At 40.7% G+C, this 12,713-nt stretch overlaps 1 protein-coding gene across 1 annotated transcript in view; it reads right to left on the reverse strand.

Moving 5' to 3' along the window:
- Positions 1–12,713, reverse strand: part of THSD7B (thrombospondin type 1 domain containing 7B) — a 1,243,680-nt gene that overhangs the window by 311,095 nt on the left and 919,872 nt on the right. Inside the window, exon 15 of the mRNA XM_055572703.1 lies at positions 5,975–6,169. Coding sequence (XP_055428678.1) covers positions 5,975–6,169 — 195 coding nt within the window. The remainder of the gene's footprint in view (positions 1–5,974; positions 6,170–12,713) is intronic.

The following is a 12,713-nucleotide window of genomic DNA, read 5'->3' on the forward strand; positions in this document are numbered from 1 at the left end:
CTCTCATCTCAAATATATGGACAGAGCTGTTAAGATAATGGCTTCTGAAACATGACACATGAACATGCAAACCAAGTTCCATTAAACTGTCCCTTAACATGGAATTATTCCTGCCACATATATTCTACCCCACTATATAGTGGTCATGTATGGATGTGAGAGTTGGACTGTGAGGAAAGCTGAGCGCCGAAGAATTGATGCTTTTGAACTGTGATGTTGGAGAAGACTCTTGAGAGTCCCTTGGACTGCAAGGAGATCCAACCAGTCCTTTCTGAAGGAGATCAGCCCTGGCATTTCTTTGGAAGGAATGATGCTAAAGCTGAAACTCCAGTACTTTAGCCACCTCATGTGAAGAGTTGACTCACTGGAAGACTCTGATGCTGGGAGGGATTGGGGGCAAGAGGAGAAGGGGATGACAGAGGATGAGATGGCTGGATGGCATCACTGACTCGATGGACATGAGTCTGAGTGAACTCCGGGAGTTGGTGATGGACAGGGAGGCCTGGCGTGCTGCGATTCATGGGGTCGCGAAGAGTCAGACACGACTGAGCAACTGAACTGAACTGATATTGTTAAAGAATAAAAAATCTGTTTTATCTTAGAAGCAGGAGATATGTTTTATGCTGCATAAATTTATATATGAGCACTTATTATAGACAAAATATCAAAGTATAACATGTAATTTAATGTTTCTCTTTGTGACTGCATGTTTCACCTTGCTTACAGATGGGTTCCTGATCTGCATGCAGAAATACTATTAAGGACTCTCATGGATTTCGTCAATCCATTAGAGCAAGTTAAATGTAAAATAATCATGTATCTAATGCATCCAAACAAAGGGGAGTCTTGAACCCAAGGGAATTAGCACTTGAGTTGCTCATGAGAACAAATGGTCATCTCTGCTTAATTCTTCAATGTCAATACCAATATTATTAACCTAATTATTATTCTGGTATTCTTCTTGGTTCTCATTTCCTGAATTAAGCTTTTTTTTCTGCCTATATGAAAAAACCTACAATGAAGAGAAGTTCTGGAATATTTATCTAGATAAGAAGTTAGATATATTACAATGTCAATTATTTATATATTATCGCAAAAACTGCTCTAAGGCTTTGGTTAAACTACTTATGACTTTAGTTTTCATTAAATTTCAAAGAAGTAAATTGAACCAATAATAAGCATATACCACAAAAGCAGAATCTATGTATGTGCGTATGTATGTTTCTATATGTGGGCTTCCCAGATGGTACTCAGTTCAGTTCAGTCACTCAGTCATGTCCGACTCTTTCTGACCCCATGGACTGCAGCATGCCAGGTTTCCATGTCCATCACCAACTCTCAGAGCTTACTCAAACTTACTCAAACATCGAGTTAGTGATGCCATCCAGCCATCTCATCCTCGGTCATCCCTGACTCCTCCTGTACTCAATCTTTCCTAGCGTCAGGGTCTTTTCTAGTGAGTCAAGTTCTTCGCATCAAGTGGCCAAAGTAATGGGAGTTTCAGCTTCAACATCAGTCCTTCCAATGAATATTTAGGACTGATTTCTTTAGGATAGACTAGTTGGATCTCCACGCAGTCCAAGGGACTCTCAAGAGTCTTCTCCAATTCCACAGTTCAAAAGCATCAATTCTTCAGTGCTCAGCTTTCTTTATAGTGCGGTTCTCACATCCATATATGATTATTGGAAAAACCATAGCCTTGACTAGATGGACCTTTGTTGGCAAAGTAATGTCTCTGCTTTTTAATATGCCATCTAGGTTGGTCATAGCTTTGCTTCCACAAGTAGCAAGTGTCTTTTAATGTCATGGCTGCAGTCACCATCTGCAGTGATTTTGGGGCCCAAGAAAATAAAGTCTGTCACCATTTCCATTGTTTCTCCATCTATTTGCCATGAAATGATTGGACTGGATGCCATGATCTTAGTTTTCTGAATGTTGAGTTTAAAGCCAACTTTTTCACTCTCTTTTTTCACTTTTTATCAAGAGGCTCTTTAGTTCTTCAATTTCTGCCATAAGAGTGGTGTCATCTGCATATCTGAGGTTATTGATATTTCTCCCGGCAATCTTGATTCCAGCTTGTGCTTCATCCAACCAGGCATTTTGTATGAAGTACTCTGCATATAACTTAAATAAGCCGGGTGACAATATGCAGCTTTAACACACTCCTTTCCCGATTTGGAACCAGTCTGTTGTTCCATGCCCAGTTCTAAATGTTGCTTCTTGATCTGCATACCAATTTTTCAGGAAGCAGGTCAGGTGGTCTGGTATTCCCATCTCTTTCAGAATTTTCCACATTTTGTTGTGATCTATACAGTCAAAGGCTTTGGCATAGTCATTAAGCAAAAGTAGATTTTTTTATTTCTGGAACTCTCTTGTTTTTTTTTTTTTTTTTGATGATCCAACAGATGATGATGATTTGGTCTCTGGTTCCTCTGAATTTTCTAAATCCAGCTTGAACATCTGGAAATTCATGGTTCACGTACTGTTAAAGCCTGGCTTGGAGAATTTTGAGCATTACTTTGCTAGTGTATCAGATGAGTACAAGTGTGTGGTAATTTGAACTTTTTTGGCCTTGGCTTTCTTTGGGATTGGAATGAAAACTGACCTTTTCCAGTCCTGTGGCCACTGCTGAGTTCTCCAAATTTGCTGGCATATAGAGTGCAGCACTTTCACAGCATCATCTTTTAGGATTTGAAATAGCTCAACTGGAATTCCATCACCTCCACTGGCTTTGTTCGTATTGACTTGCCTTTGCATTCAAGGATATCTGGCTCTAGGTGAGTGATCATACCATCATGGTTATCTGGGTCATGAAGATCTTTTTTGTACCGTTCTTCTGTGTATTCTTCCACCTCTTCTTAATATCTTCTGCTTCTGTTAGGTCTACACCATGTCTGTCCTTTATTGTGCCCATCTTTGTGTGAAATCTTCCCTTGGTATCTCTAATTTTCTTGAAGAGATCTCAAGTCTTTTCCATTCTATTTTTTTTGCTTGATTTCTTTGCATTGATCACAGAGGAAGGCTTTCTTATCTCTCCTTGCTATTCTTTGGAACTCTGCATTCAAATGGGTATATCTTTCCTTTTCTCCTTTGCCTTTAGCTTCTCTTCTTTTCACAGCTATTTGTAAGACCTCCTCAAACAACCATTTTGCCTTTTCATATATCTTTTTATTGGGGATGGTTTTGATCACCATCTCCTGTACAATGTTACAAACGTCCATCCATAGTTCTTTAGGCACTCTATCAGATATAGGCCCTTTGAATCTGTTTGTCACTTCCACTGTATAATCATAAGGGATTTGATTTAGGTCATACCTGAATGGTCTGGTGACTCTCCCTACCTTCTTCAATTTAAGTCTGAATTTGACAATAAGGAGTTCATGATCTGAGCTACAGTCAGCTCCTGGTCTTGTTTTTTGCTAACTTGTATAGAGCTTCTTCATCTTTGGCTGCAAAGAATATAATCAATCTGATTTCAGTATTGACCATCTGGTGATGTCCAGGTGTAGAGTCCTTCTCTTGTGCTAATGGACGAGGGTGCTTGCTCTAAGTGTGTTCTCTTGGCAAAACTCTATTAGCCTTTGCCCTGCTTCCTTTTGTACTCCAAGGACAAATTTGACTATTACTTCAGGTATCACTTGACTTCCTACTTTTGCATTTTCCAATTCCCTATAATGAAAAGGACATCTTTTTTGGGTGTTAGTTCTAAAAGGTCTTATAGGTCTTCATAGAACCATTCAACTTCAGCTTCTTCAGCATTACTGGTCGGGGCATAGGCTTGGATTACTGTGATATTGAATGGTTTGCCTTGGAAATTAACAGAGATCATTCTGTCGTTTTTGAGAGTGCATCCAAGTATTGCATTTTGGACTCTTTTGTTGACTATGATGGCTACTCCATTTCTTCTGAAGGATTCTTGCCCACAGTAGTAGATATAATTGTCATCTGAGTTAAATTCACCCTTTCCAGTCCATTTTAGTTCACTGATGCATAAAATGTCAATGTTCACTCTTGCCATCTCCTGTTTGACCACTTCCAATTTGCCTTGATTTATGGACCTAACATTACAGGTTCCTAGTCAATATTCCTCTTTACCCCATCAGACTTTACTTACATTACCAGTCATATCCACAACTGGGTGTTGTTTTTGCTTTGGCTCCATCCCGTCATTCTTTCTGGAGTTATTTCTCCACTGATCTCCAGTAGCATATTGGGCACCTACTGACCTGGGGAGTTCCTCTTTCAGTGTCCTATCTTTTTGCCTTTTCATACTGTTCATGGAGTTCTTAAGGCAAGAATACTGAAGTTGTTTGCCATTCCCTTCTCCAACGAACCATATTTTGTCAGAATTCTCCACCATGACCTATCTGTCTCGGGTGGCCCTACACAGCATGGCTCATAGTTTTATTGAGTTCGACAAGGCTGTGGTCCATGTGATCAGTTTGGTTAGTTTTTTGTGATTGTGGTTTTCTGTCTGTCTGCCTTCTGATGGATAGGGATAGGAGGGTTATGGAAGCTTCCTGATGGGAGAGACTGACTGAAGGGGAAACTGGGTCTTTTTCTGATGGGCGGGGCCATGCTCAGTAAATCTGTAATCCAATTTTCTGTTGATGGGCAGGGCTGTGTTCCTTCCCTGTTGTTTGACCTGAGGCCAAACTACGGTGGAGGTAATGACACAAGGTTTGGTTTGTGCCCTCCAAGAGTCTGTTTCCCCAGTCCTGTGTAAGTTCTGGCACTTCTATGGTGGGGTTGATGGTGACCTCTTCCAAGTGGGCTTATGCCAAACCCAAGTCTGCTACACTCAGAGCTCCTGCCCCTGCAGCAGGCCACTGCTGACTTGCACCTCCGCAGGAGATACTCAACACAGTTCTGGCTCAGTCTCTGTGGCGTCTCTGGGTCCTGGTACACACAAGGTTTATTTGAGCCCTCCAAGCATCTCTGGTGGGTATAGAATTTGATTCTAAATGTGATTTTGCCCCTCCCACCATTTTGCTGGGGCTTCTTCTTTGCTCTTGGATATTGGGTATCTTTTTATGGTGGGATCCAATAGTCTCTTGTTGACCAGGCGGTGCTAGTGGTAAAGAATCTGCCTGCCATTTCAGAAGACACAAGAAATGTTGGTTTGATCTCTGGGTCAGGAAGATCCTGTGAAGAACGGCATGGCAACCCACTCCCATATTGTTGCCTGGAGAATTCCTTGGAAAGAGGAGCCTGGTGGGCTATACTCCATAGGGCCACAAAGAGTTGTACATGACTGAAGCAACATAGCACACACACACAAAAGCAGAATCTATGTATATAATCAATTTTTTCCTTCCACTACTAAAGTTTTAAAATATCAAGTTACTTATAAGGTAATGGTAAAGACCCTGATACTGGGAAAGATTGAAGGCAGTGGGAGAAGGGCACAACAGAGGATGAGATGGTTGGATGGCGTCACTGACTCAGTGGACATTTATTTGAGCAAACTCTGGGAAATAGTGAAGGACAGGGAAACCTGGCATGCTGCAGTTCATGGGGTCACAAAGAGTAGGACACGGTTGAGCAACTGAACCCACCAATAATGTAATGGCAAAAGACAATGATATAGGTAAGGTCCGTCTTTGATGCTTTTAACAAATCAGGTACTTCTTTCAAGCTTGCTGAGATCCTGGCATGAAAAATACCAGAAACGCTGCCATTTACTATTCTAAGGAAGTTGGTTGATATACGGCCATCACTATGAAAATTATAAAGCTATATATAGAGGAACTTCATAGCTTTGGAATGGTTCATATCTTTCATTTATTTCACAAGTATTAATTGAGTACATGTTGTGTGTCAATCATATGCTTAGGAGATACATAATGGCAGGGGGGTTGGGGGGAGAGGGAGAGATGATATAATTTCCCATCCTTCTGGAATGGACATTCTCCTCAACAGGTTCAGGACAGCATCACCTGCTTGAAGCTAAAGAATAAAATGCACAACCTACCTGTGAGCTGTCGCCTTCTACTTCGAGTTATTTCACAATTCGTGGAGCAGGGTGTAAACTTGGACCAAGCAGTGAAGGTGCAGTCATCACGACATGGGACTATACACTCTTGCATGAGGGGAGGCATGCCATTTATCCTCTTGAGGCATTCCATCATTTCTGCTGATTGGTTATTATCAGAGATGCATGAGACAGCTAAAAAAAAAAAAATGGATGCTTTTGTTGCTATTTTAATTAAATCAAGCTGCTGCTGATTCTTGGACGAAATAGCAGAATTCCCCAATGTTTGAAAAATTTTGTTATCACAGTGATTGCAAAAGGTGTTCAACATAGCTAACCTTATTTCTCTCTGGAAATTAAATGTTTATTGTTGCCAGTGGAGGTATTTGATAATTTAATTGGTTTCATTATTAATCCAAACCCTGCACTGACAGCAACCAAAATAATTGTTCAGTAATTTTCTGTATGTCCTGCTTGTGAGCATTTGATCTCTAGAGATGGTATACAACTAGAAAACAGAATCTACAACAGAAAATACAAAGATGAAAAAGGACCAAACCATGAAAAAAATCATTTGCATCTTTCATAGATTTGATTTTTGTTAACTTGCTAAATAGCACTTATGTTTAAATGGTCCTATGTTTGTCAGTCAGTATTTAAAAATAAATTTCCCTTTCTACAAGTAAACCATTTCTTCCCCTTACTAACATTTCAGGATCAGTTAAATTTTTTAATCTTTTTTTCAAGTACAGGCATAATGTCTCCAGATAATCCCCATTACAGATATCCTACCAATTGCAGATAACTCTTCAATGCTCCTCACATACTTTTTCAACTGGAATTGTCTGCAGTCATACCATGAACTTATTTCAAGGTAAAACATTTTTTCGATTTTGCTTAATTTTTGAGTCTTTAGACTAATGATATTGTATTCAGTTATGAACAAATGATATTTTGTGCCTCTTTGATTTACCCTAATTATAGACTCAAAGGATATATCTTTACTTTCTAGACCAGCATGTCTCAAACTTGGCATCAGTGACATTTTAGATTGGATAATTTCATTTTGTGGATACACAAGTTTGTCTTGCACATAGTAAGATACTTAGCAGCATTCTTGGCCTTAGCCAATTAGATGCCAATAGCACATGTACCCTCTTGGTTTCGAAAACCAAAAATGACTTTACACATTGACATGTCCCCCTGGTCAACAACTACACTTCTCATCTGATTTCTAACCGTGGATGTCTTTGAGAATATAGAGATTTGATGGCATAACTTCAGATCTACTCAAACAGCATCTCTGGGAAAGAAGTCTACAAATATTTTTGTCTCTAAGTGTCCCAGGTGGTTCTGATCCAGCCTGTCCAATGGCCACCTGCCTTTGGCATGATGTCTTTGGAAATGGTTTGTGTTAATGGATATTTGCTGAGTTTAGCATCCTAAGAACAAATTGTTTAGGCTCACTTTTATTACAGCTCTTTAAAATCTACCAAATTAAAAGGAATAAAGAGACCACAACTTAGGAACATTGTTGTTAAGAACTGTTTATATAAACTTGTCTAGCACAGGGTAAGTATACGTAAGGACCTTCAGTTGTCCATTTCTCTTATATTCTGAATTTCTTTATCTGGAGCACAACAAAAAACAAGTCAATCTGAATATCATCTATCCATGTATCCATCCATTTATTTATTTATTATTTATGAAGTGGTGAAAGCCAAATGTATCTAATGCTTTAGGACCAAGGAATTAGCTAAAATAACAATGGCTGCACACACAATATGTCCCAATTTGTACATCTGCTCTGAAGCAGGTGGGGCTATTCATTCATTTTGAATAGTTTTTATTCCTGTTTCTGTCCATATCCTAGGAACAAAATCCACTGCACATCAAGCCAACATCACCTGCATTTTCTTTGTTGGGAATATTATAGCCATTAATGATGAATACAGTGCAAGATCTTTTCTCAAGTAGGGTACAAGCAAATGTTTACTTGAATTTCATGCTGAGACAACTAATTTGGAGTCAATTTAGGGGATTTTACCATGCTAATTTATTTTCCAAGATGAAAATGTAATGAATAACATAAAGAGGAATTTTAAACACTTTGAAAAAATATTGCTATTTGAAAACTAAACCTCTAAAAATATACAAATTAAGAGTTTTTCCAATGATAAAACATTTTAAAATACTTTCTATAATTTCATTTAAGTTTAAAATTTGAAAACTATACAATAAACATTCAATGATATTTTTAATTTCAGCATGCTATCTAAATTAGAGTACAAATGGATTTATGAATGTCTATATTCGACTATATTGGTTTCCTGGTGGTTCAGTGATAAATAATTTGCCTGCCAATGCAGGAGACATGGGTATGATCCCAGGGTGGGGAAGCTCTCCCGCATAAGAAAATGGCAACCCGCTTCAGTATTCTTGCCTGGGAAATCCAAAGGACAGAGGAGCCTGGCAGGCTATAGCCCATGGGGTCGCAAAGAGTCAGACACGACTGAGCACACACACGCACATATAGTTCTGTGGGCAATATTAAGCATGTATAAACTCCTTAAGTCAGAGTTTTTTTGAAAACTAAATCAGAGGCAGTAAGTAGACATACTTATCAAATTTTGGGCCTTTATTACCGACACCATTTCCCCTAATAGAAGTTACTGAAATTGAGTCATTTATTCATCCATCCATCTGCTCACTTGGTTATATAATATAAGGAATTATGAATAATTATAAAAGCATTGTGTGTGTGTGCAAGGAAATATACATGTACATATAAATCTAGCTTTCAAGGACGCTACTGTAGCGGCAGTGGTAGGCACATCCACAGATAATAGCAGCACATTAATGCAGTTTCCCTAATGGCAATGACCAATTGGAAATCCTGGTACACAAGAGAAAACCAGGTACTTCAGTCTTGGATAGAAATGATGTATAAGGTACAGGCGGGAAAGAAATAAGAAGAGACTGGACCTGTCAGACATCTGCTATTTAGTCGAACTCTGAGTTCTTGAACTTTTGGATCATAGCACATCACTTGAAGGTCACAATCTAGAGAAATGATGTCTCTTTTGGTGTTTTTAAGTATTGAAAGCATTGTACTGTACTAGTGGGAAAGGTCTTTTCATCAGGCAAGGAAGAGGTATTTACTATTGTTCATCCCCGTCATGTATTTCTACCCGAAATGAATCTTTTAAGAGGAACAGCAAATCAATGCTTAATTACATTTTATTAATTAAACTTGAAATATGGCTCTCTTTACTGGAGGAAAATTGTACTCCCAAGTAAAATTAGCTCAAATAGCTTTAGAACAATCTTATTGTGTGTTGTTTAAGATTTAGCTATCTTAAGCTTTGGACAGAAAGCTCTCAGACTGGCTGCCTGGAACAGTTGGGCAGTGTCATTAAAGGAATGATGGAGAAGCAGGTGGGTGAGCTGAGTTACGGAGACAGAAGTTCTCAGATGACAACAGTCACCTGGCGAGTGGGTGTGGTCAGAGGACCTGGAATCCTCCACATGTCTGTGTGGTTTTCTTATCCATAGTGTCTAGCAATGAGCATAGAGCACAGAATTGAGTTCAGCTTTATCTTTCTCTTAATCATGACATAGCCTGAGTCTTGGGAGAAAAAAAAAAATCACCAAAGAGGGGAAAAGAGTTACTAATTGCTTTCCCATGGTACATGATTCTTTTCAATTCTATCATCATGAAAAGGAATGGCCTGGCAGGAAATGTAAAATTATCTGAGAATTTAGCAAAAGAAATAAAGCAAGGATCTGTATGTATTCTCAGTGTGATTCCTAGTTAATTTTTGGAGGACACCGGCTGTCAATATGAGATGGTTAGGCAGCCTTCTTAGGCTTTAATGATGACTGAAATCAGAAGATTATTAACTACCACTAAATGACTAGACTTTCTGCCCCCATCACCTCTAAACTCTGATAGTGAGACATGCCATGATAAGTTTGTCTTCTATTCAATTATGATATGAAGAGGGCAGGGGTTGCTGGCCTTATGATAAGAAATGGTAATATTCTACCTGGAATGACTAAATAAGTGATGGAATTCACTACTTCAGATCTACTCATGTTCATCACCTTCACCAAGGACCCATTACTTTCCCAAAGTTGTTCCTAACTAGAGTCCAACTCTAATCGTTGACAAGAAAAGGTAGGAAAAACTTGATTCAAGAGGTCATGATTTCCAGGAAATGAGGGTGACATGCTAGAAAAATAGAAGAGCTCTATTAGCTTGCTCTTCTGAAATTGTGAACCACTTCAGTTCAGGTAGAGTTTGATATATGTACATCGAAAAGGAGGGGGCAGCTACTGCTCAGTTCACACAGCATTCGAACAATGTATTCTATAGGGCAGACCCTGTAACAGAGGCCTGGGATACACAGGTGAAAGAAACATGGAAATAAAAGCTCATTCCACTCAGGGTCTTGCAAGGGCAGGACTCTGGGCCCTCAGGCACTGGGCAGCCAGGAGCCTTCCTGGATGGAGGAGAGGCTTGAAGAATGTACACAGTGAAGACATGAGTCTGACCAGGGGCCTGGCACAACTTATATCTGTGCAGAGGAATAAGCAGATGTGCTGGCTTCTGGCCCTTGCTATACACATTCTAAGATCCTGTACCTCTTCTTTGATAAGGCTCATAACATTTGTGACTACCTGTTCCATGTCTGTGTAACAAGAACAACTAATTTAATGATGCAATGCCAGGTTGCCCCTTATATATGTGGGGACCAGCACTGGAATATAAGAGGAGGTCACAGATCATAAGTCTAAAGAGTTAGATGTTATCATTGAAATTTACAAGCCTGTAATAGATCATTTTTATTCTAATTAAAATACATGTCTTCATGACTTGGAACATGAAGTTCCAATATAAATTCTGGGATGACTTGGAGTTTCAGGCTGGAATGTGGCAGCTCAGGAACCATGGGCCCAGGCCTGAGTCTCTGGCCAGTCCTCCTCTCACTCCCAGCTGGATTCTACCTCCAGAAGGAACATCTAACATTTGTGAGTGGGCGCTACAGTCAATACTCCAAAGCTCAATTCACAAATCGGCCACCCTTGTACACCCATCATATTTAGGGTGTACATGGAGTCAGTGCAAATGCTGATCACAGGTCAGACTCAGAGAAGAGGCTCCTGTAAGTTATTGAAGCTGGTTCAGGGCTCTTGCTGCTGCTGTTAAGTCACTTCAATTGTGTCTGACTCTGTGCGACCCCATAGACGACAGACCACCAGGCTCCCCTGTCCCTGGGATCCTCCAGGCAAGAACACTGGAGTGGGTTGCCATTTCCTTCTCCAATGCATGAAAGTGAAAAATGAAAGAGAAGTCGCTCAGTCATGTCTGACTCTTAGTGACCCCATAGACTGCAGCCTACCAGGCTCCTCCGTCCATGGGATTTTCCAGGCAAGAGTACTGGAGTGGGGTGCCATTGCCTTCTCTGTCAGGGCTCTTAAGACAGGGGATTCCAAGGTTCTGACAACTAGGCACAGTTTAGATAAGGAGTGGATGAGGAATCATGGCATCCTTGCTTCTGAGAAGGAACAGGCTGGAAAGGGGCCAGAGAAGGGTCCTCTAAGGCAGGGGGCCCCACCCTCCAGGATCTAATGCTTGATGAGGTGGAGCTGATGTAAATAATAGAAATAAAGTGCACAATGAATGTAACATGCTTTAATTCTCCCTAAACCATACTCTCTACTTTGTCCATGGAAAAGTGTCCCTGGTGCCAGAAGGTTGGCAACCCTGCTCTAAGGCATGGAGGTCAGCTCTTACTGAGACTAAGGGCAGAACTGCATTCTACTCCAATTATTTCATCATACACTGATGCAATCTTTCTTAAGAGCACCCTTCCTTGTAGGTAGTCAGGAAAGGTGCAATTGCCAATTAAAGCTATCTCAGATTTGGCCATTTTAATTAGCCTTCTTCCTATTTAAAATAATTATTTTCAGGTAAATGTGCAGTTTCTCTTCCAGCCACTTCCCCCTCTCCCCTCCAGGAAGGAATCTGGGTGCCCAATAGCTATCAGGGGTCTCAGATCTGTATGAAGGTCCTTCAGAAGTGCCCCGAGTCACTGCCAGTGTCTACAGTGAAAGTGGCCCTTGTCCACCCGGTGGCTCCTCACCCACCAGGGAAGTCTCCTTTCAGGGTGAAAATCACACGAACGCTCCCCTCTCAGCCTGATCCTCATCAGAGGGCTGTTGTCCTCTAAGCTGATGAGGGCTCAGCCCACCTGGTACCTCGCGTGGAACTTCCTGCTGGGGCCCTGTGATCAGTGTTCTGGGAGAGTCAGAGTATGTTCTCCTGTGAAGCCTGCCCACACCAGCAGCTACCACACCCTTTCCAAGGCCTGGGGGCATTTCTGCAGACTCTATAACACAGGAAACTCAGGGAGCTTCTGAAGAGGCAATGAGTTCCTCCTCCTGGAGTGGCACCCCTGTAGGGCCTCTCTTCCCAGAGTTCTGAAGAAGACATGGAGCAGAAATCCTTCAGCTTTTTGCTGGTTCCTTAGCTAAACTCTCCACCTCTTATATCAGTCCTGAGTCAGGGAAAACCATGGCACAAGTTACTTTTGCTTGGCTTCCCCACCCCAGCTTTTATTTTACTACTAATCACCCACCCAGGCAAAAAGACAAGGGCTTTGCATTCTTTCTGATTGATAGACACATCCATCTCCTATCTGAGATGACATTTATCTTGTCCCTTTCCATGAAG

This window comes from Bubalus kerabau, chromosome 3, assembly GCF_029407905.1.
Source record: "Bubalus kerabau isolate K-KA32 ecotype Philippines breed swamp buffalo chromosome 3, PCC_UOA_SB_1v2, whole genome shotgun sequence".
Lineage (NCBI taxonomy): Eukaryota > Metazoa > Chordata > Mammalia > Artiodactyla > Bovidae > Bubalus > Bubalus kerabau.